General features: G+C 41.9%; 1 protein-coding gene across 4 annotated transcripts in view; it reads left to right on the plus strand.

Annotated features, from left to right (window-relative positions):
- The window catches only part of LOC146992062 (uncharacterized), a 37,033-nt gene that overhangs the window by 4,918 nt on the left and 6,910 nt on the right, over nt 1-25,205 (plus strand). Inside the window, exons 2-18 of one of the 4 annotated variants that reach the window (XM_085783279.1) lie at nt 5,565-5,616; nt 7,846-7,943; nt 11,125-11,270; nt 11,506-11,601; nt 13,353-13,474; nt 13,662-13,770; nt 14,674-14,782; nt 15,678-15,772; nt 16,519-16,633; nt 17,899-18,204; nt 19,229-19,327; nt 19,442-19,626; nt 20,391-20,472; nt 21,606-21,676; nt 23,195-23,302; nt 23,886-23,987; nt 24,222-24,360. In XM_085783279.1, coding sequence (XP_085639405.1) covers nt 5,565-5,616; nt 7,846-7,943; nt 11,125-11,270; nt 11,506-11,601; nt 13,353-13,474; nt 13,662-13,770; nt 14,674-14,782; nt 15,678-15,772; nt 16,519-16,633; nt 17,899-18,204; nt 19,229-19,327; nt 19,442-19,626; nt 20,391-20,472; nt 21,606-21,676; nt 23,195-23,302; nt 23,886-23,987; nt 24,222-24,360 — 2,034 coding nt within the window. The remainder of the gene's footprint in view (nt 1-5,564; nt 5,617-7,845; nt 7,944-11,124; nt 11,271-11,505; nt 11,602-13,352; nt 13,475-13,661; nt 13,771-14,673; nt 14,783-15,677; nt 15,773-16,518; nt 16,634-17,898; nt 18,205-19,228; nt 19,328-19,441; nt 19,627-20,390; nt 20,473-21,605; nt 21,677-23,194; nt 23,303-23,885; nt 23,988-24,221; nt 24,361-25,205) is intronic. The other 3 variants (XM_085783287.1, XM_085783297.1, XM_085783305.1) reach the window with 3 other exon arrangements.

Genomic DNA, 25,205 nt, shown 5'->3' on the forward strand with positions numbered 1-25,205 from the left:
ATTACTGTAATATACATTTGGTGCTGTTCTCAGCCGGTGGGATTGATTGAAAATAAAGCACAATGTTTATATGCAGAGCTTGAAGAGGGAAGATGGAGATCAGTTTATACGTGGCTGATTGATGATTTGTTGACATTGATATAAAAATAAAATAAAATAAGGCCGCCGTCTTCGATGATGGTGTTTCTTTCTGCAGGAAGTCCTCTGTGAGCGTTCCCGACTCAAGAGTTGATGCAGACAGAGATGTTCAGTCTGTGCTACACTTTAAAATAGATGATACTTAAAGCCAGTGCCGGCTGATACAAAGAAAGGGACATTTGGTAATGGTTTTCTTATCTTTGGCTCAGTTGCAGTAAAGCTCTTTATCTTAGAGATGCGGGAACGTTCTTATCATAATTGTGTGCCTTTTATGTTGTAGCAACTAACTGAAATGGGCACTAAGTGTTTCATACAATGTCTCGGTCTCTATCGACGCTCAAGGTCTGGCATCCTCCCATCACATCAAGTGAATGACTGTATCTGAACTCAGCTGCGGTCGACCAGCAGTGAGCCAGCAGAAAACACTAAGTGGTAACACGCTGCTTTTTGCACGACGTGATGAAAATAATTTCCTTTTCATTAGCTTGTCTGGACGGAGATCAACAGGCGCTGCACATGAGATGTTCATCATCTCCTAAAAACCCTGTCCTTCACTCCAAAAAATAAATAAAATAAAAGCCAGAAAACACATTAGCAACCATAATAACCCCCAATCATGCAGCACAGTGTACTGTTAGTAACATGATAGAAATCTGTTGTGCTAAAAGTAGTTTTTTTTAAGTGTGAAAAAAGACTTTCAATTGCTGCTTTCAGGTTTTCAAATGTATGTGTTATTTTTCTCCTATGTGTTAATAATTATGAATAATAATGACGATCTCTAGGCTGTTGCCATGTCAATCAGCCACCTGGTAAAATATGAGCATCATTTTTGACTCTTCACAGTTTTTTGGCATTTTTTTGTCGACAAAACAAGTGTTTGATTATTTCAGAAAATTATCAACAGATTAACCAAAACTCAAAGAGTGATAACTGGCTGGTCGAGTTTGTATGCTCTCCCCATACATGCATGGGCTCTCTGGCTTCCTCCCACAGACCAAGACATGCAGGTTAAGGTTAAATGGTGACTCTTAATTGCCCATAGGTGTGAATGGTTGTCTGTACATGTATGATGCCTCGTGACTGACTGCATGGCGACCTGTCCAGGGTTGTACCTCTCCTCTCTCTTCCTATAAGTCAGCGGAGATAGGCTCCAGCTGCGGTGCGGAAGATGAAATGAATGAATTAAATAATTGTTATTTATACCCTACTGCACAATTTACTGAAGGTCCCAGTAACAGCTGTCTTTCTGTAAGTTGTATTCTTTCTGACATGTGCAGAAAAGTGCAGACTAATCTGTTGCACTCTCTGCCTGTGTAATAGTAATGTTCAATACAAGCTGGTAAAATTTCTATTGGGTGAATAAGAATAAATCAATCCATACCATTTTGTTCTGCACTTTGGGATGATAAACCGAGCCAGCTGTCCTCTGTAACTGCCTGCAGCACAGGAACGATTTGACCATGACAAGAGAGGAAAAGTTGGTGGAATGAGAAAAGAACCAGTTTCCTCAGCTTCACACAATCTGCCTCAAAGTTCAGCTGTGTCTCAGATGTGTTCAGGTGAAGGTTGGACTCCTCACACACTATACTTGGATGGAATAAGTGGTTTTTATGAGCGATACCTCAGCCCGCTGTGACCCTGAGTTCAGACACTTAAACATATGTGCGCAATCGTCTGGCAGCAGCAGAAGGAAGAGGAGGAAGAGGAGGAAGAGGAGGAGGAACGACATGTGAGCGCTGGCATTTGTTGGAGGCTACGTGTTAGACTGAAACTCTAAATGCATGGTGACAGGGAAAGTCAGAGGTGATGGAAACCGGACCTCAGAACATCTCGGGTATAATGAGAACCCGCTCCTTCACTTCACCTCTCCTGAGGTTCCTGAGGAATCAGCTCTGATGCACTGAAGGCAGCAGCTGCCTGCACTCCCTTTGTCTTCACACTCTCCGTATCCACACGGAGAAGACGGTTTCAAATTAAAAAGGTGTGATTTCCAGTCAAATAGAAACGAAAAAAAAAAATTAAAAAAACGCTACAATTTCAAGGACATGTTTTGAAATAATATCATAGTAAATCCTTGCCAAGTGGCTGACAGACTGCGAGTGTGGCACGTCTGGGGTTGCCACGGTAACGGGGGGCAGAAGCGTTGGGGAACAGGGGTGGTGAGTTGCAGTGTTAACGCCTAAAAAATAAAAATGAAATTATCACAAGAAAATGTGAACCCTGGTCCCAAGGACACAATGACAGGATGTGGTAATGCTCTTAAACAAACAGCACGTGACAGAATAACCCCCCAAAAAAAATGGAAAATCACATAAATCTAGAAATTTTACAGTAAGCACCAACATTTTGGGTGTTTGATATTAATAAATACACTGAATTAAAGTTTTAAGGTGAAAATCTGCCCCGAGAGGAAGCGCTGCTGCAGCTCCAAAACCGAAAGGAAGGATGAATTTTTTAAAAGGGAGAGTGGGGTAGTATTTGTCAGCCCTCTTTGTCAGCTAGTATTACATTAAATATATATATATACAGCATATATCTCACAGTGTCAAGTCAGGGAGGGAGAGCATGATTAAATAATGCCAAAAAATCCTGACTTCTTGTAGTAGAAGACAGAGGATGTAAGAAGGAAACGGCGGCGGGTGTTTGGTATTGTGGTCCTGTCACTAGTTGGTGCTCAGGATGGGGATCATGTGGCTGTGTGATAGTCTGATGGTGACACAGATATCTGCAGTCATTGATTCATCTGGCGGGGAGGAGGGGGGAGGGAAGGAAGGTTCTTATTTTTAATCCAAGATACACACACACACACGGGGGAGGGTCCACAGAAACACACACACAAATACACACACACACAAATGCACACAGGCATGCATGCGGGGGGAATGATGTCAGCTGCAGAGTGTAAACAGAAACCAGCCGAGCTACCAATCAGCACGCGGTCTTTAGCAAATTACTGGGAAAATTAGAGTGTGAGAGCAGGATGAAGGGATGAAGTGTAGATGGAGCTGCTGCAGAGAGAGAGAGGGAGAGAGAGAGAGGAAGGGAGAAGCTTTTCCCCAGATTACAGGACGGCTACAGATTATGGCCCCGTGGATTATGAGGGTTTGACCAAAAAAAAAAAAAAAAAAAAAAAGTAGAAGCAGAGAGACAAACAAGCCGCTTTTTCTGCATCCTGTGTGTGTTGTGTGTGTGTGTGTGTGTGTGTGTGTGTGTGTGTGTGTGTGTGTGGTCCTCCCAGTTGTCTGGTGTCTTCATCTTTGTGATGCTTCAGTCAGAGATCAAGGTTATCACATACAAACACATTCACATAATCACAAGCACAGACACACGGATACGGCCAAACATGCTACGAACACACACGCACACAGCGCGGTCGGTCTCTTATAGTATATATATGACACAGAGATCAGATAAATAATCTATGTACAGCTGCAGCCTGTGATCGCTCCATTGATGAAAAGGAATAAATGATAAACAACCTATTTTTCAGCTGATAACTGATTTTCTTTTTCTTTTATGTGATTTTTAACATAATACATTTGGATTTAGGACAAATTGAGTCTGTGATGGACATATTAGACTAAACAGAAACCGATCTTGTTAGCCTATGAGACTAACCCTTTCTTTTCTGACAGGCCAAAATGGCAGATATTTTTTTGTTTTTTTTTTGTTAGCTAGAACTATTTTACAAGTCAAGCCATTAATCAATCATTGAGAAAATATGTACAGATAATTATATGATTGTAATAATCAGTAGCTGGAGCCCAGAATACCTCTGAATCGTACAAATTACATTAAATGAAACCCTAAATATATTTAAAAAGGACATAAAACTATGGCTATAACATGTTTTCTATGAGGATATGTTGTTATTTACAAATTGGTAAGTCACAAATACTGAACATGGGAGTGAAATGTTCACAGAAAACATGTATGTCTTCTGCTAAAAGAAGCAAATCTTGCAGCACAATCTGCATTATTAAACTTTATCACGTTCAGACACTCCCAGCTCTTAAAGACAGATGAAGACAGATGTTTGATTTAATTCAGCCAACACAACCCACTCATTAGCAGGTAATCAAAAACAGTCTTTCTCCTAATTTTAACCAAAGTGTTGTTGTTGTTTAGTTTAGTTTTTTTGCTGCTTAAATCCAACCAAAGCCGTAGGACTGTGGAAGGGAACTCTGGTCTGTGGTGTGACAGCCGTGCACTTTGTACGCCCGCCAACAACCCCACTTACCTCCTGGGGACTGTCATTAATAAATGTAGAGCTTCATTCATTAAACAAAACAAGAGAGAGAGAGAGAGATTGCCTCTTAACGTAATCCAGCCAGTCATTATGTTTCCTTCAAAACACATTTCCTGTTGCCGTTAAGTTGTGGATGAATTGTACAGTAGTAGTAGTAGTAATATACAGAGTTACACACAGTAACTGCACACACTATATATTATTATTATTACCAACATAAAGCTGCTATTTCTAATGAACTACTAAACTATGAAACCTGAATGTATCAGGTACTCTTATTAGGTTTTCTTAAAGCTGCTGTTTCACGGTTTGTAATCTTTATAGATCATGTAATTCAGGCTAATATGTTGCTTACAGCTGCACTTATACCTAACTTTATACAGTGCTGTGAGAGAGTAATCGCCCCACCTTGTTAAATCATGAACTAACTGTGATAAATTCATTCAATTTCAGGCTCTCATCTTGGTTAGCTGGAGTCCCAAAGTTTTAGAAATGGCTTTGTAACACTTTCCAGACTGACAGATAGATGATCAATGATTTTGTTTTTTTCATCTGTTCTTGAATTTCTTCAGATCGCAGCATGATGTGCTGCTTTTAGAGATCTCACAGCCTCCTTCACTTTGTTAGACAGGTCGTATTGAAGTGGTTTCTTGATTCAACGGCTCTGGCAGTGATCAGGTCTGGGCGTGGAGAGTGAAATTGAACTCAGCTTTCCAAAAAAATGTGATTTATCACAGTTAGTTCATGATTAACAAATACTTTTTCACATAGAGCCAGGTAGGTTTGGGTAGCGTTTTTTCCCTTAATCAATGAAATCATAATTTAAAAACTGCATTTTATATTACGTAACTTGGGTTATATTTGTTGAATATTAAACAAATGTTTGATGATCTTAAACATTTAAGTGTGTAGTTTCCCGTGAGTTTACCTCATCACGTGTCCTTGACCTTCTCTGTTTCTGCAGCGAGCACACAGTTAAACGACAGAGGGGTGGTCCAGAGCGCTCACAGGTGTAGTGTAGTGTAGCTGTCACCTCCACCTGCAGGAAACGTTAGGATAAGAACAAGGACAGAATAAGTTAATCGCTGAATCCTGATGAAGTTTTGAATCAGGGCTTTTTTTTTTCATTTGTTGCTCCTCTGTCTGATCCTCTGTCTCCTTCCCTGTCTGTTTTCAGAGCTCCTCGGAGCAGCAAAGAGGGTGAATGTCAACATCCAGGATGCAGACGGGTGAGAGACTACAACATGTTTATTTCATGGCCTGCCGCCGACGCCGTCACTCAACGTCTTTATATCGTGCTTCATTTTATGCCTCTGCTGCGCCGGCAACAGACAGAGAGACGGAGCCAGAGGCATGTTGGCTTTGGGAAGTCTGTCCAATTCTCATGGATACAATATCTCAGTAATGCCTTGAAGGAGAATTGCCGTTTTTTACGATCTGGACCTTATTTCTAGCATAAAATATGATCATTTACTCACCCAGATAGCTTGGTGTCATTACGAGTCCTTCCGAGGAAATTAGATCCAGCTGAGAGCCGCGTATATCCATATGATGTGAGTCTACGGAGCAGCAGAATGCAGCCTCTAAATAACACATAATCTGCCGCAAAACTGGTTCATTTCACCAATATTTTGTTATGATACACTACTGTAGTGCTCTTCCCCTCTGAGTCCGGGCTGACCTGTTATCAACATCCGGGGTCTGTAGGTTGACCTACTAACCTCTGATCTGGATGATGTCATCTCTGAGCGCTGCACGGCTCGTTCTGATAATAATGATTCCACTTCGGCATTCGGGTCCATTTTTAGCTCAACTAGCCAGAGCTTTAGTGAGTCCAGGCTGCGGAGAGGAAGCCTGTGGAAGCTGAACTTCGTACAGCTACTAATTTTGTTCTGACAAGTCGGAAACACGCAGAAACGAACCGTAGCATTAGCTGTAGCAACTTTCAGGTAAACAAGCCACGCCCTGGCTGTGCGGCGCTCAGGATGATATCATCCAGGTCAGAGGTTAGTAGGTCAACCTACAGACCCCGGATGTTGATAACAGGTCAGCCCAGACTCAGAGGGGGAAAAAAAACACAATTCCCCTTTAAAGGAACTTCTTCATATATGACACAGACATTCAAGGATAAACTAATTAGATTCTTGTAGTCAAAGGTCAAAAGTCAAGGTCATGGTGACCTCACATAACCAGGCTTTTTTTGTCTTGTGAAATCAATATCATCCAAAACGCCTCAAGGCAATCCCTTCTGATTTTGCACAAATGTTGACTTGGACATTGATCAGACTTCAGTGGTCAAAGGTCAAAGGTCAAGGTCACGGTGACCTCAGAAAACAGGTTTTATCAATGACTCAAGACCATATTGAGATCATATAGCTGAGTATTAGGGACACAGCTGAATCATTACATTATTGTTGCATCAGCCTCACTGATATTGTTGTGGGACATTTAATTAATACATTAATATTGTATGAAATTAATCAATAATCAATAGACATTTTCTCACAACCGCACCATTTGAGTGTGTGGTCACAACATTAAGTCATTTTAGTGGATCACAAGTGAAAAACAAAACAAAACAATAATTGGGAACCACAGGTGCAGAAGCTCTGTCACACACACACACACAGAGACACATCTGAGATTTAAGCCATAAAAACAACATAAAAACATCCTCAAAAGTGGAGCAACACACCAAACTCCTGCGAGTCCCACAGGGCCTGTTCTGTGGCTGACCCATCTTCTGATCACCCCACTGTCAGCGACAAGCCAAAAAAAAAGAAGGAAAAAAAAGGAACAAAACAATCAAAACAACCATATCACAAAACGCATTATCCCCTGCTCAAATCTGTGTTAGAAACATGCAGCCAACAACTGAGGAGCTGGAGTCTAAACGCTAATTACCTTAAAGCAAAACCAAACGTTTTTCCAGCTTTTTAATTTGTTCCCGCATCCCCTATCAACTCTGAACGTCGTACATCTATGGATCGTGGCTATATTTATACTCATCATGATCGCATGTTTTGTCGTGTGCACATGCTTGGTTTACGATTGTGTTTCATTTGGCTCGGTCAGATAACAAAGATCTTTTTATGACGTTGATTGGAATCAGATAATTGGACTCAACTCCTTGTGTAATGGCTGTTGATTCGTTGATTTGACTCCAGGGCCCGGCCCTTATAGTCACCAGGGATCCATTAGCCACTCACACACACTCACACACACACATAGAGGCACTGTGTGTGTGTGTGCCCGGCTCGAGGCTAGAGAGATTGCTTATTAATGGAAGTAGGTCATTTGCCCCCTCCCGTCGCTCACACAGAGCTGAGGGGCGGAGCTGCTCTACGCTGAAGATTATTTGAGCAAACTTATGCTCTGGTTTTACACTACGTATATGAATTTGTGTGTGTTTTTTTAATACATAATCTGTGCGTCTGTGTGTGTGTATCTGTGTGAAGGTTGGCACCGCTGCACCATGCCGCTCTGGGTGGTAACAAGGAGCTGATCTCTCTGTTGTTGGAGGCCCAGGCGGCGGTGGATATCAAAGACAATAAAGGTGAGAGCAGCACACACACAGATTCACACTAGTGTCATTACAACTCACTATGTAACAACAAAACAGGCACAAGGCAGACTGGAGAGAGAAAATAATCACAGGAAGAAAAAGAAAAAAAAGGGCAAAACAAATACATACATAGGCTTCCCCCCTCTACATGGCCAACAATACTCTCTTATGTAACAAAAAAAGTGTGTGCATGCTGGAAACGCAATAAAACAAAATTCTCCTGTGTGCTATACTGTGTTTATGAGATGCGACAGATTTGTGTGCTAAGCAAACAATAGACAATAAAAGAGGGATGCTTCGTGGCTGCAGGAGTGGGAGCCAAGTGGAAACAGAGCAGCCCAGATTTCCCTTTCTAACCCAGAAAACAAACTCCTTCTTCCCACTCTGGCAGAATCCAGAGGAAGAAATCTCAGGGCAGATGGGAGATATAATCCCTCCAGGATGTAGGGCTTCTACGCTCCCAGTCGGTCGTGCCTGCCCAGTTTGTCTCTAAATATAGACACACACCTGGCAGGCATCCTCACCAGGTGGTCCGAGCCCCTCAACGGGCAACTCTGCATGGAGGTGCTGGGGGAAACCTCCAATGGTTGATTCAGTACAATAATAAAGTAAAGAAAGAGAACTAGTCGCAAGCCTTCTTTTGGAGGAATCTGGGTCCAGATCTGCAGCGTATTAAAAACTGATTGCTGCTTCAACATTTTTCATTTTGTAACAGGAAGCAGTTAACTGGACATGACCCAGACCCAGAGCATCAGAGAGGTCTGGGTCTAGTTGCACATAAATAATATCTGGTTGGTAAAGTCAATCCAGTCTTAATTTTTCCCACGGATTAGTTGAATGCAAGTCTGACCGATTCATAAAAAATAAAGACCAGTTTGAGTACTTTTCACCTGCGACAACCTCACTGGCTCCTGAAAACAGAAACATGGAAAGTTCGGGGGGGAACAACAAAGAGGGTTAAAGCTTTAGAGATGGCAGATCAGATTTATTCATTGTTATGCTCTAAACTAAAATTAAACATCAGCTTTGCATTTATCAGATGGGCAGAAACACATCTGCATACGCATGCTATTGTTTCTTGTATCAGTCCATGTGAATTGGCACATGATGAACAGTATACTGAGACGTAAGCCTCGGAACTCGTCTCAGAAATATTCCTGACCTGGACATCCTGCAGGCCCGAGCTTGGAAGGGCTGCGTATCCTATCCCAAAAAACCATCATAAACAGGAAGTTGTTCAACTTGCAAGTAACTGTGTATAAGTTCTGGGAACACACCTGAGGGTATTTCCAATAACAGCAGACCCACGAAGCTGGAAGCATTAAGTTTCTGTGGGAACCTCATTATTGCGCTCAGTAAGAAAATATCAGATATGACCGTATCATGATTTACAGAGCGTCTCCTCAATCTGAGGGTGTGTGGTTTTCTCAGTATTGTAACTCATGACCACAGGTGCCTGCCAAAGAAAACACGCAGGACGTGTGTGACTCACAACACTTCAACAACTGACACGTCTGAAATTCAGGAAGCGGAGTCTGTGTGAAATCCTCCTTCGTCTCAAATAATCAAAACAATTCCTAGAAGCTTCCTCGTGTGTCTCCTCCGCATCATAAACTGAGGCTTGAACTTCTGAAGCTCCTGCAGCCGCTGCGCCTCTTTATTCTGCCAGCACCTCTCCACTGAGTCAGGACTCCCTCATGCAAACACGAACCTGGGGGGTCTCTTTAGTCAGCTTGATGATGCAGCTCATCACTGGTATCCAGACCGGAGGGCCTTGGGTTTCTGCCAGGAGAAACATGCTCACTACACCTTGCAGCCACCGCTGCAAAGCGGCGTTTAATGTCTCCTGGTTAGAGGCACAGGCAGTGACTCTACAATACATCTGTGTGCTGCTCTCGTCTGAGCTCTGCAGGCTCCTGCATGTTTGCAGGAATGAGCCAGTAACACTTATAATAACCACAACACTATCAATCATTAATTATTCATTGTTAAGTACATAATCCATCATTCATACATAGACTAAAACTAATGAGTATGCAATTTATAAACACAGTTGTAAATGTAAATGTTATACTTTTTAAACGATGGATTCAGCATTTATGAATAATGTATTATATCAATTACAACCTAATTATTTAGGAGATGATAAGATCATTTATCAAGTGTAAGTCAACGATCAAGTAATGATTAACATTAGTATTTAGATGCACATTTATGCATGTGCACATACAATGACATATAGTGTGTGTTAAGCGATGTTACATACAGTACTGTATATGTACTACTATGTACTGTATGTATGTAACAAGTAGTAATTACCTCCAATTAATCATAAATTGCAGTTTTGATAAGTACTGATCTGTTAACACGCATTATATGTACTGCATAAGTGGATACTGTATATACAGTAAATGTATATCCTAACATTTTGTCGATCATTCTTATGAAACACTGACATCTCCTCGCTGTGATACTGTATGATACATATATATTTGTCCTGTCCCGGTGCTGCTCTCTCAGGTCTCGTTAAGCTTCACGCTGTGGGGCTTTTCTTGCTTTGCCCTTTTGTCTGAAAGCACTTTGTCTCGGATGTCCCAGGAGAATGATGCTTGCAATGCTCCTCGGGTCACAAAGGGTCACGAGCGTGTCAAACAGAGTCAGATTGAATTTCCAGGACAGGCACTGGGAGTCTGAGCCTAAAGACTCCCGCAGACTACAGCCATCAGAGAAATGTCACATTAGGGCTGTGACTGTTAATCGATCTACTAATCGTTTTCCCAATTTGTATCTAATAATCATTTGGTTTGTACTGTAGATGATTAAAAATAACAACAACAAAAAAGTCCAATTGGCCAAACCTCACTGTGATTCATTAGCACACAACCTAAACCATTAATGAATTATATATCTCAGTCAATTAATTGTTTCAGCCCAAAAACATGTTGATAATTTCAATGTTGGTGGTGACACTTTGAGTTTAATGTGAAAGATAAACTTAGTGATAACAGATATTGAGTTCAGTGATAAATTATCGGAAAATCTGAGATATTTTTGCTTTTTGCAAAATAACATTTTAATTTTTCTAGATTTTTTAATAGTGTATTGTCGTTAGTGTGCTCATGGGGTCTTATATGTCTGTGTTTTGTGTGTGTGTGTGTGTGTGTGTGTGCAGGGATGCGTCCTCTGCACTACGCTGCGTGGCAGGGGAAGACTGAGCCAATGAAAATGCTGCTGAAGTCGGGGTCGTCAGTCAACGGGCAGTCAGATGAAGGACAAATCCCTCTCCACCTATCAGCTCAGCATGGACACTACGATGGGGTAACTGTGTGTGTGTGTGTTTGTGTGTTTCAGTGAGTGTGTTTTTGTGTGTGTAGTTGCCATGTGTCTGCTATTGTTAGCTGTGTTTACCTGCTATGTGATGCATGCAAGATTTGTGGTTGTTACAAGCCACAGGATTCAGTGCCAGTAAGACAAGTGTGTGTGGGCGTGTGTGTGTGTGTGTGTGCTTGTGTGCGTGTGTGTGGGCGTGTGTGTGTGTGTGTGTGTGTTACAGTCGGAGATGTTGCTACAACACCAGTCCAACCCGTGTATCTCAGACACAGCTGGAAAAACGCCTTTGGACCTTGCCTGTGAATTTGGACGTGTCGGAGTGAGTAGATTTTACTGAAAGCAAACAACATTTAAAAAAAAAAAATGTTTTTCAGTTGTGTTTAACCTTTATTTAAAAAAAGAAAATAAAACAGAGCGCCACAGGAATGAGTCCTAAAACCTGGCAGTACGCTCAGCATCCCTCACCCTGAAGTCTGTGGGGTTTTTAATGAAACATAAGTTTGACTAATTTTCACATTTTTACTCTACAACCTAAAATATATCAGTAAATAAATCCCCAAGATAAGATTTTATGTCTCTGTGAAAAAGGCCAGTTACGAACAAGTGTCTAAATGAGACAACAAAGGGGACATGAAACTGTTGTGTTTGTTCTCGTGCAGGTTGAAGTTTAGTGGTGGTGACGTTGAGACCATGTGACCTTGGTGTTGGAGGTGGTTTATAGCCTAGCATTAGCATTTTACTTCAGGTGATTGGGTTAAAGCTTAAAACATTAATTATACATGTTGTTCATGCTCATCACTGTATTCCCTGAAAGAATCCAAAAGCCTATTTTAGGAAAAACAAAAATAAAAGCTTCTTGTTGAGCTAATTTTCATGTTGGTGTAGAAAGATTTCTGCTCCCTGCGTCTCTCTGTTGACACTCAATATCTTTTTCAAGAATCCAGGTGAATTTGTACCTTCATGTTATTATGACCATTAAGATATTAGTCCTGGTTAATCTGGTAAACCACTGTCACCATAGTAACAGTTATTGCAATTTATTACCACAAACACTGTGCAGCTCCTTTGTCTGAAACAGGCTACCGACTGTTTCCTTCCAACAACAAGGTGCAGGAAAGGTGGTTATGTTGCTGAGGAGCTGGAGGTTTGCAGCCTGCATCCTGCATCTACCAGCTCACTGTGGAAACTCTGGTTTTCATCACTTCCTGCAATATCCTCATCTGAGCCACTGCAAAAAAAAAAAAAAAGAAAAGAAAAGAAAAGAAAAAAGGCCAAAGAGCCAAAAACAATGTGTGTCGACACAGGGTCGTTGTCCTGTTTTTCATTTTTGACGAATGACTGCAGCATCCATTTCCTGTGACTGCTTCACAATAAAAGTGAATAGCTGATTTGCATTAGCAGTAGCGTGATGCAGTGTCAGGGCCAGTGAGCAGTAAACAGAGCAGAAATGTGAGTAGGATGAATGGGGTAGAAGCAAAAACACTCTAAGTGAATGAGCCGAGCATATGCTACGTAATGACAACGCCTGCAGTTTGAACCCAAACTGCGGAGCGTGTCAAATACCTCTCTCTTTCTCTCTCTCCCCTGCTGTCCTGTCTGTCTCTTCACTCTTAATGGTTTAACAAAAAGAAAAATAATTGGAAAATAAAAGAACTTTATCAAAGAAAATTTGAATTAAACACAGTTTGTATTATTTCCTGTGAACCCCTCATTGAGTATGCAGGAAATTGTATCCAGTAACAATAAAACTATTAAAAATTGCGAGAAAATAATTGCATAAAGGCAATTAATGTTAATGTATATGCTATCTTGACTGAGTATAGTATCAAAACAAGGTTTGATTGCACTTTAAAAACCACCCAGGAACTACAAAAATAACACAACTAATGCATCTATATTCTAAAGCAGTAAAACAGATCGCACACTTTCAACAGCAATGATTTGAATTCATAGATTTTCCCATTTTAAATCTAAATTTCCCCACAGACGGAGCCACCAGTGCATACTTCTAGAGCAGTCCAGGTGTTATTATACAGTAACTTTTGTGTCTGCCCGCCCATTCTTTTTTAGGTGGTCCAGCTCCTGCTCAGCAGCAACATGTGTGCGGCCATGCTGGAACCGAAACCGTCCGACCCCAACGGAGTGTCACCTCTGCATCTCGCTGCCAAGAACGGACACATCGAAGTCATACGGTCTGACAAACTTGTCCTCTCCATCTACTTCTCACTCAGCCAGAACCTCCTCATGTGATGTGACGATTATGAATTAATCCCACAGTGTTTTTTTTTGTTTTGGTTTTGACTTTTTATTATTTGTATTGTTTTATATAAATGTGTCTGTTTCAATAAAGGTTCAAGTCACTGTCATGTTGTGCTGCAGGTTGCTGATTCAGGCCGGCATAGATATCAACAGACAGTCTGAGTCTGGCACAGCGCTACATCAGGCTGCCCTCTGTGGGAAGACGGAGGTAGTACGTCTGCTGCTGGATGTAAGTCCTGCTGTCTGTCTCTCTTTCTCTCTGTCTGTCTCTCTGTCTGTCTGACTGTCTGTTATAAGTGTTTACATAAGCAACTGTTGTTAAAGCGGCCTCTCTCCCTCTCCTCAGCTGGGCAAGTTTACACCTCAGCATTTGTCATTCATCCCACTGAGCTGTGTGATGAGTCCCGTGGGTCATGTTAGCCTGTTACATAAAACCGTTGCCGGCTGGTTAACACTCTACCTGTTTTTTTTTTGTTTGTTTTTTTTAAATAATATTCAGAGCAGCTCTGTTTGTTTTTCACCCCTTTTCTCACCTTCAGATGAATAAGAAATGCTGATGCTTATGATTTGCTTTTGAACAGAGCCAGTCTTCAGTGCTCTCTCTCTCTCTCATCCTGCTGTATTTCACTTTTGATGTTACTGCTGAGGCAGCACCCACAACAAATGTTAGCGGCAGGCGTGTACACACAGCCACACTGACACTGAATCAGGGGCGAATTGTCAAACAGGCCTACGAGACGCAGGCTCAGGGCTCTCTGTGTGAAGTGGCTGCTAATATTTCCTATGTGAAAGTCACAGATCTCAGTCAAAGGACACAAAACGACAATAAGGGATGCACAACAACACCAAAGAGACGCTTAACAAGTACAAAGAGATGCAAAACAACCATGAAGAGAAACTCCTATAAAGAGACTTATGATAACAACCACAGAGCCACAAGCAAAACTACCAAAACAGTGATGGAAATTAGCAGTGAGAGTTGCGAAATGCCTTGAAGGACACACAAAACAAACTGTAAAGGGATCAGTCTGTGCATGCAGCAGATGATTTCTCATGTTGCAGCTTCAAAAAGGATCACATTCAACTCGCACCTTTCATTTCATCTTTCTATCCTCCACTTTCCATTTTGCAGAGTGGCATCAGTGCAGGTGTGAGAAACACTCTGAGTCAAACTGCCCTGGACATCGTGAACCAGTTCACCACCACACAGGCCAGCCGAGAGATCAAACAACTGCTGAGGGGTGAGCGCAAACACATGCACGCACACATGACATGGTTACATACATGTTTGACTTCCTCTTGAGGCAGTGGGCAACAACACAAGATACATTTTCAATATTATTAAAACCAAAACTAATACAGGTGTCACAGCAACTACACTCTGTTGGGAGGGTTGTGTTCAGATATGTGAAGTGAGTGCATCGTTAATTTGTTAAGTCTGAATGTGCAGCCTTTACATTACTACTAGCACTTCTTAACATGACATGTTTTTAATAGGGTTACTATTCCTTCTATTGTTTTATCCATTATTATATTTTGCATGATTAACTATATTGTATTTTTATATATTTTAAGTGTACAGCACTTTGGAAAGCTGAGGTTGTTTTTAAATGTGCTTTATAAATACGGTAAACTGTGATTTTACTGTATTTACTAAACACACATGTTAAAAGACAGGACTGGTTTCTATAGTAAATGAAGCAAATAGTGAAAACACAGAAAAATAATGTACATGCTCCTAATATTAGATAAGGTTTCTATTTTGTTTTGTCATTTGTTTTCTTCTGTCAGTCCTTTTGAAACTTGAAACACAATATTAATATTGATATACATTACTCAAATCAAGACAACTGGGGTTTATACCGTGTGGATGCGAAGTCTCAGAGCCCAGTTTGAATCCCGGCCCGTTGGACTCTTTGCCGCATGCTGTTCCCATTTTCTGTCACTCCTCCTCATCCTTTCAATTAATAAAGAAGACTAACAAGACACCAGACAATTTTTATCAGTCCCACTGAAACTTAAATATCAGTCTGCCCACCTCTTCTGTTCCCAGCTCATTGCTGCTCCACTAACCTGACCTCCTGTCCACTTCTTCACCTCATTAATCTGCGGCTGCTGCTCACTCATGTCTTGCAGATGCCTCGGCTGCAATGCAGGTACGGGCGCTGAAGGACTACTGCAACAACTACGACCTAACGAGCCTCAACATTAAAGCTGGAGACATTATCACGGTACATATTTCTAATAATAGTCCCTTTAAAATCACAACCTGTTCCCTCAGCGCTGCAGAGCTGAAATCCTTTATTTGTCTTTGCTAAAGTATTACCTGGAGTCCTGCCAGTTTGATTTTCAGCAGTGAGTCTGGGGTCTTAAAATGATCTGACTGATGATTAATGATCAAGAATATCAAGACCTGACCTGACCTGGCCATAAAGAATACAATATTATATCTAAATGTGTTGGTAATAAGTAGTAATAAGAAGTATAAGTGACAGAGTTAATGTTAAAGCATAAAATGCTATATTATAATGATGTAAAACATACAGAGAGTGCTCTCAGTTATGCTGTAGTAAATCTTCAGGTAAATACAAGGTGCTCTTTAAGTTGAAATCATTACTTTGACAAGCCAAGAATGTAATTAAAAAGCATTATGATGTTAGGGTTCATCAGACAAACATATATAAATATAAACCAGATATATCCCAAATCACTGTGTTTGTGCACAGGGGGGCATTACTCTACCATATCTGTCCACAGAATATTGTTATTGCTTCTACATTAATGTTTAAATCCTGTTTACAGAGCATTTAGAAATAGATATATCCAGGAAATCAACATTGTGAAAACCACTAGTTTGAAATGAGATGTGGTGGATTAATGTTGAGCTTGTGGAGCTAAATCCAGTTGTTGTTTTGGAGGCATAAACATGATAATCTGTTTAAACTGTATTTGTGCGTGTCTTGTGTTTTGTCGCCAGGTTTTGGAGCAGCACTCGGACGGTCGGTGGAAGGGTTGCATTCACGACAACCGCACAGGAAATGACCGTGTGGGTTACTTTCCCTCCAACATGGTGGAAGTCATCAAGAGGGCAGGTGACCACCCACATCACAGCTGTGTGTGCAATTGTGTTGTGTGTGTGGGTGTGTGTGTATATATGGGTGGGAGGGTGCGTGAATGTGCCTTCGCATGTGTGTGAGTTCAGCAGCTGTTCTCGTAGCTATAGCTGATCATTAGTCGTAGCTAGCTGCAGCATCATCGGCCTCTTTAGGCAGTCCATCTGTTTTCCCAGCCTGTCAATCATCTCCACTGGTCACACTGTCCTCTGCTGGGGATTGGCTCCCCCTCCTCCCTCTCCCCCTCCTCCTCTATTGCTCCTTCTGTCACCCCCTCCTCTATCTCCTTCCCCTATATAAAACCCTATCTAACCAACCTGCCCTGCCTGATTCTTCTGCTTCTGTTCATATTGTTTGTTTGCTTTATTGCTATAGTGATATTGTATTTTAATTTATAGATGGATATCCACAAGTTTCCGAACGTCATCTATGGTCAACGTTTCCATGGTTTTCAGTCGTTGTCATAGTTGCGGTAAATGCATGGATGTATTAACGCTGGCTTTTAACAGGGATGTCAATTTGTGTGATATCCATTGTTAAAGCAGAAGTAAGCGATCCGGTCATTTTGGCTAACTTCCTGTCAGCCGATGGAGTTAGCAGTCCCCGCCCTCGTCCCTACGTCACCACATTCACGCGCATCCCTTGGCTGCACACACAGAGAGGACCGCCCCTTTATGCCGTTCTCTCTCCTCATTGGATAAAGGTTGTAGGATACAAGGAAAGTTTTCTCCTCGGCTTACAGCAGAGCAGAGTGACTGACAGACCCGTGTTTCGGACCAAACACTCTATATAAGTGATTGCTGTCGGAAGATACAACTATTTAAGACTTATATTAACACAAATATTTCGCTTACTTCTGCTTTAAAGCTGGTGTGATGATCCATGCGTTTTATAGATTTTCATTGGGGAAAAAAAAAAAATCCATGCATTTACCACGACTACCGAAACCATGGAAACGTAAACATAAAATTCCACTGGAAGTGCAAAACCGGCTTAATGTTTTTGACGTTCGGAAAAAGGTGGATATTCCCTTCTGTGGATATATGGATGTATTATTTTCTCATATTTTGATTTTAATCCGTTATTAATATTATTTGATACTTTATATATTTTCAGATCTGATTAGATTTGTTTTGTTTCAAGTTGACTGATCAGTTGTTGTTGTTGTTGTGTTGTTTTTGTCGTTGTCGTTGTTGTGTTGTTGTCGTTTTTTGCACCTCTCTACCTCCTGGCTCGTTGTCCAGGCCACTCCCCCTCCCAGCAGTGCCACACCCTCCTGCTCCGTAGACCCAACCCCTGTCCCATTGCATCGGTCAACGGACACTCATACCCCCCCTCCAAAGTCCTCCCCCTGCATCTGCCTCCCCCTCCACCCCCTCACCCCAACACACAGTCCCTCCCTCGGTTCTCCTCCTTTGGGTACGTTCCTCTTCCCATCTCTCCGCCTTCTCTGTCTACTCCTCCTCCTCCTCTGTCCACTCCTCCTCCCCCTGCTCCTCCTCCTCCTCCTCCTCCTCTCTCCACTTCTCAGGAGCAGCAGAGTCAGACAGGTACATACTGTAGTGTCACTTTAAATCACAGTTAAGCATACTTTCCTCACTGTTTGACAAGAGCACATGTAGAATATATTATCATCCATCTGTTTGTTCCTACACGCTCTGTACAGATACATATACACTATATATATATATGTACTTTATGGACCAAAATCTCACATTTAGATCCCTATAAATGAGAGATTTTGATTAAAACATATTTTCATGTAGTCATAGATAAGAAATGTCAGTTCTTACCATTTAAGATATAATCTAGTATACAGTAAGTGAAGTCAAGGGATCTGAATAATGTCTTAGCCCACTGTATCAGAGGATCAGTTCACCTAAATGACAAAAAAGGTATAGATTTCCTCCCTCACACAATGTGGTGTACAGTAGAGAGAGATTTTGGCTATCAATGTAGATAAAAACAGAAAACAGTCCATATATTATGATAAACAACATCCATTTTATGGTGCAGTTATCACAAAAGTAATCCCATTAACCTCCACTGTGCTTTTTTGTCATTTGTGTGAACTGAGCCTTTTACTGAAATATTCAAATCATAGCACAGTGTGAGAGATATTATCTTCACTTTTATGCTCATTTTCCTGTGATTTAGCTTTAAATACCTCATATAACTGAATGGTTTATTTACAATAAATGCTGTTTAATGTACTGTGCAGTGCTTGTCTGCACATTATTTATTAGTGTTGTGCATGCACACTGGGATGAACCTGCCAGAGAGAGTGTAGACTTTCAACATTACAGTATTAAGAGGTGGTGCAACCACTAAGAGTAATGTGTCAATGAATGTGTAGGTGAGTGACTGTATCTCTGTGAGCCTGTGCACTTGACTTAAACACATTTGTATATGAAGCTATGTTACACACCGCGAGGGTCTGTGTAGTTGTAGATTATTTACTGCATTAAGGGTTTTAAGATAGTCCTCCAAAAGAGTAATAGACAAAAAAATAGTGGCCATAACCAGTGTGTGTGTGCATGTGTGTGTATCTGTGTGTGTATGTGTGGGTGACAGGTTCACGGACTGCAGAGCAAAGTCCTCAAGGCTCTCCAACCCTAGGACAGCAGAGTAGCACCAGTGAGGATATTTGGGTGCTCCGTAAACCTCTGGCAGGTAAACTGTGTTTTTTGGGGTACAGGTGTAAAACTGTGTGTATGAGGACTTTTAATTTGAGATTTGTGGAATAAAGCCATGTGTGTGTTTGTGTTTGTGTTTGTGTTTTTATAGGTGGCGAGCGCAGTGGCAGTGTGGGCAGCCTTGGCAGCGTTCGGTCATCAAGCAGCTTGCAGAGCTCTGGAAACACACACGTTCTGACCACCCCGGCGCCGAGTCCACACCCTGCACCCACACCAGGAGTCAACACCCACGGCCTTAACGCTCCGGGCCTGCACGCACAAGCAGAAGGCGTAAAGGTAAGAGAGAGAGTCCTCGCATCTACTATATGCACGCATGTGTTCACACCTCAGGTTGCTTCTGGATCTGTACAGATCAAAAGACACGTCACTTCTTGGAAACATTAGAGCGTATTCAGAAGAAAAAAAAACACAACTCTTGTTACTAAGATAACCGCAAATGTGTTTCCTGCCCTGTGTGTTCTTCCCGTAGAGAGACGAGAATCACTTTCTGTTTTAAGTAGACCACGTGCATTACGATATATTTTGATGCCCTCACTTGACCTCACTTGGTTTCTCTTTAGGGCATTATATTGTCTATTCGCTACTGTTTTCTTCCATTGTGCAGTGTGCGTTCATGTTAAAATCTGTGATATCATGCACCCTGCAGGTCTGCTCAGCCCTCACACCCTCAGTGCTTCCAACATTTAATCTTGTCACTGGATATAACAAGTCTATTTTTAGGCAATAATTGAGGTAATGAAAATACTGAAGTAGCAATTAGCCAAATTGGATGTTGTCCCCATATTATGCTGGAGGGACATAATCTGTTTTATAAGAAGTCTTCATTCTTGGATATCAGTACTGGTGCCAGTTTTAATAAATTGCAGGAAATGCGAGAGGAAGAGGGTCACAAGCCAGAATCTGTCTGTTACATGTGCTCTCCGCTGAGTCACAAGGCACTTCTGGGTTTTGAACGATTGTGCGTGAAGTAAATGTTTCATTTTGTGAACGTGCATGCCCATGTGTATGAGCATGTTTTTGTGCGCGTGTGTGTTTTATAGCTCCTGGCCACCGTGCTTTCCCAGTCGGTTAAAGCCAAGGAGCATCTCTTGGAGCAGTCGCAGTCTGTTGAGCAGTCAGCGAGTAAGCACACAAGCTCATCCAAACACAACATAAAAGTAATATCCTTTTTTTTTTTGTTGGCCTAATTTGAAGTGATAACTTGTGTCATGTCTCATTGAAGCTAAAGGTCTGTTCTGCTGCAGCCTGCTGCCACTTGATCAAACACAGCAGTGATATCTAGGGATAGACACAACAAAGTTTTGTCCTCTTCTGCTAATAAAAGGATTCAACAAAGAGATTCGCAATTCAAAAAGATCAAGGCGATGTTCACTGCTTTATACATTTTTTTTAGTTAACCTGCCCCTTTAAAGACCACCTGTCTGTTCGTATCAGACACAAGCAGCTTTTTCCTCTCCCATCCTTTTATCAGTTCGCCTTTAAAAGCTTTAATTTATTTGTGGCTCTGAGGACTTTGTCTGCATTATGTGTTTTTACTGCAACAACAGAGATTTGCTTGTAACAGCAGCTACAGCCACTGTACAGTAAATGGGGAGACAGACTATAAACATCCACATCCTTCATTTCAATATCCTAAGACAAACAGCATGAAAAGATAAGGGCATGTAGTGTGAGATTGGATTGAGGGAACCTTTGGCCCAACAATGAAAAGCACTCATTCACCCAATATAAACAAGGCCTATACTGAACTAAACTGCACTTTGATTTGATTATATGGGATCTTAACTGGTGAAGAAGTCATTTACAAGTTTACTGCTGCAATCATGTTAAAGCTGCTACAGTTAGAATGAGTCTATAACACGTTTGATGTGTTTACACAGACATAAAGTAGCTATATAAGACATTTCTATGGTCTTCACCAATCTCACCTTGAAAGAAGCATATGATCATATTTTAATACACTGGTTTAAGAAATTATTAATACACTACAAGAAAAACTACTTCTACTACTAGTACTACAAGAGAAGCACTGCTAATACAAGCACTGTATAAATAACTAGTCTGACTGGATACCTAGATGAAATGATATCCAGTCATGCCATTGGTGCCTAGAGTTGAATTAAAGTGCATTTAAACCAATTTTGGGAAATTGATTATTTAAAAATGATTTTGTGAAATAACAAAACTATTCTTTTCTCATAAAACTAATATATTTTATTGTTTTTCTTCTTGTCTGTCTACACCTTCACGTCAAGGCTCCTCCTCCACTACAACAGCTCATGAACAACGGTCGTTCGAGCGAAAGGCGGAGGAGGATGATGGGAAAGTGAGTTTTGGGATGGCAGATTGGTTCACGCTGTTGCTTCTGTTTCTTCTCAACCAGCGATTTGGTTTGAGAGAGAGAGAGACATCTACATGGGGGAGCAAGGATGGGTGGGTGGATGGGTGGGTGGTGGTGGGGGGTGTTCAGCCTGTTGTGTCGCACCTGAACAGATGAGGATGGGCATGCGAGTGTGTCGCCATGGAGACAGGCAGAGTGACAGACACGTTTAAGGAGGAGTCTGTCGTCGTTGCTGTCTTGCCTTCTGTCCCTCCACTCACCCCCCCCTCTGTCCTCACACCACACTGAGACACCCGGCGCCCACGTCGCCGCCGCTCTGCCGCTCTGCTCTGGAACCATCCAGCAGCTCCAGCAACTTCCTCTCCGCGTGTTCTAGAATCGAGCAGACGACACATTCTAGAACCGTGTCGTTCTCCGGTTGCCGGGCGACAGCAGTGTTCTGTCATAGCGAAAGTGAAAGCAGCTCTGTTTACAGTGAGCCCTGATTGGTTGATGTCTTTCCAACAACACTAAAGTCATTCTGAAAGTAGAGCATAGGCTATCTTTTTTTAAAATTTTTGATTGATTGATTGTCCCACTTGTCCGACCCACCGTGATGGTTTCTGGCTTTAGTTTTGAGATCTTTGCCACTGAGACTCTTCCCTCCACTAAATACACCACGGGTAAATAAATAGTCATTTGTGGTGTTCAGATGTTTCTTTTTTCAGTCTACCTGTTTAAATGTCCACCCTCAAAAACAGTGAGCCCAAAATATTTTTTCCTCATGTGTCCCTTTGGACAAACATAGTGACACTGGCTAAATAAATATTATACTGTTACTTACAGTGCCTTGAACTCCACATATTGAATCTGTTTTACCTCTTTTTACCAACCTTGTGTCATGAGTCTCAGCAGCAGAGGTCTTTAAAATTAAATAAATCTGCATGGAGAGTTACCACTGGAGGTAAATGGGGCCTGTTTGGTTTTCATTTAATTCTTCTTTGGCTCTCTGATCTTGCTATTTGTATGAACTCGTATGAGTCTGGAAGCACAGTGAATTCTAGAAAATCCACTGTATTATTCCTCACTGCGTATTTTAGTGACAGAATTTTGATTTTTTTTTTTTTTTAATAGTTGTGTTGTGTTATTTATCATAAATGTGGGCAGTGTCTATCTTTGAATTTGCACTGGCATTGTGCACCTTGGATTATTATTTGTTAAGCTGAAGACGTAGCTCTGTGTTTTATATTGTGCTCTATAGAATGGCTCTGTTATTGTTGTTGTTCCTGAGCAGGTTCTTATTTTTTTGCTGGTAAAACAAAAAACTAGGTTTCGTAATGGGACAGGGTTACTTACCACACTACAGGTTTATGTGCTGTTTTCTAGAACCGTCTTCTCTCCTGTGTTCTAGAACGGGCTGCCGTGCTGCGTTCTAGAACAGTGCGTGTGTTCTGTGCTCTGTCTAGAAGAACCCCGTGGACTCTTCTAGAAGCAGGCAGTAGTGTTCTGTGTTCTGTGTTCTAGAAGCAGGCAGTAGTGGCGTGGCTGGGTGAGTTTCAGCTGCAGTTCTACACCACCCACTTCCTCACCGCCGGATATGATCTAGACACCATTAGCCGCATGACCCCCGAGGTAAGGTCATGACCCCTGACCCCCTCACGCCCCGCCCCCACCCCCCCTTGTCTGTCAAGGCTCCGCCCAGCTCAGCTCTCAAATCAGCTCCCCCCCACACTGACCTGGATGATGTCATCATGACCCTCCTGTCTCTGTCACCTGACCCCCCCGGTGTGAGTCCTGAGCCTCAGCCAGTCACTTCTCATACTTCTGTCTGCTTCATTTGCATACCTGTGTTCACACATGGCCGCGTGTTCCCGAGTCTGTGCTGTAAACGCTACTCCGTGTTTGTCCTTGAGTGTGTTTTTCGGGTGCCATTGTGTGTGTGTGTGTGTGTGTGTTTGTGTGTTTGTGTATGTGTACTGAAGCAGACACAGCCGTATGACATAAACCCCCCTTAAGGCAGGGGACACTCATCAGAAGATTATCCAAAGCAAAATATTCCTGAGGACACATCACCTGCAGCTCATGCACAAATGTCAGACGTACGCATAAAATAGTTTACATTGCAAAGTAAGAGAGAGAGAGAAAAAAAAAAAAACATCCACCTACTGTAGCTGTGTTGAATTCCTGATGTAACTCAGCGTGCTTTGTGTTGAAGGACCTGACGGCGATTGGGGTCATGAAGCCTGGACATCGAAAGAAGTTAACATCAGAGATCAGCAAGCTGCCCTCCACAGACTGGCTGCCAGACCACAAGCCCGTAAGGCTTTTCATGTGAACTATACGAGCTAGAGAGAAGAGGAAATGTTGAGTTTGGGCAGCTGCATACACACACAAGCATCGACACATGCAGCTTGCTCAGTTTGCTAGGGAAATGATTTGTCAGAGTCAAACTTATATTCTGTATCTTCTGTAATTTGTGCACACGCTGTTTACATTGGTTATCTATGTTTGTGTGTTTGTGTGTGTGTGTGTGTGTGTGTGTGTGTGTTAGGCCAACCTGGCAGATTGGCTCTCCCACCTGGGTCTTAGTCAGTACTACCAGGTTCTGGTGCAGAATGGGTACGAAAACATCGACTTCATCTCTGACATCAGCCTCGAGGATCTGCAAGAGATTGGCATCACTAAGCTCGGTAAGTCACAGCAGCGTTATTCACACAGGAAATAAGATTATAGTGACTAGACATATACAGTAGAGGTTTTGGCCTGATACGGGTCCAAAGCCCAGGGATTTAGTTTCTATAGGTTAGATTTAATGATTAAAGGGATAGTTCAGCATTTTGGCACACTGGCCCATTGCCATTATCCCTATAGTCATAGCAATAGATTTGTTTCCTTTATTTATTGGTGCAAGCTATTTTTCGGAGCAGAGCCGTGAGCTGCTCAGAGCTACGCTACGGAGGCTCATGGGATTTCTTGGTTTCCCTCATCAAATACACAATCCAACAACTCCGAAACGCTCTTGTGGACAAGTTGTGACCTGCACATTCACCACGCTATGAGATAATAACAGAACGTTACCAGACAGAGTTGTTTTAGAGGCAAATGCAGAGACTGTTTGCCGAAAAACTGCCCTCGATAGGAATGCGCATCAGCGGTTTTGCGTGAATTTGCCTCTAAAACAACTCCGTCTCGTAACGTTCTGTTATTATCTCATAGCGTGGTGAATGTGCAGGTCACAACTTGTCCTCGAGAGCGTTTGAGTTTTCCGATTGTGTATTTGATGAGTTTGATGAGGGAAACCAAGAAATCCCATTAGCCTCCGTAGCGTAGCTCTGAGCAACTCGCGGCTCTGCTCCGCCGTTCTAAAAATAGCTTGCACCGACAATTAAAGATAACGAACCTACTGCTATGACTACAGGGATTATGGCAATGGGGCAATTTGCCAAAAATGTTGAACTATCCCTTTAAGTCCACTATTGCAGTTTCATAAAATTAACAAATATCCTCTGTAGTTTTCTGTAGTCTAAAAATGTTT

This window comes from Trachurus japonicus, chromosome 1 (genome assembly GCF_045865225.1).
Source record: "Trachurus japonicus isolate A0001 chromosome 1, Traja_1.0".
In the NCBI taxonomy this organism is placed as follows: domain Eukaryota; kingdom Metazoa; phylum Chordata; class Actinopteri; order Carangiformes; family Carangidae; genus Trachurus; species Trachurus japonicus.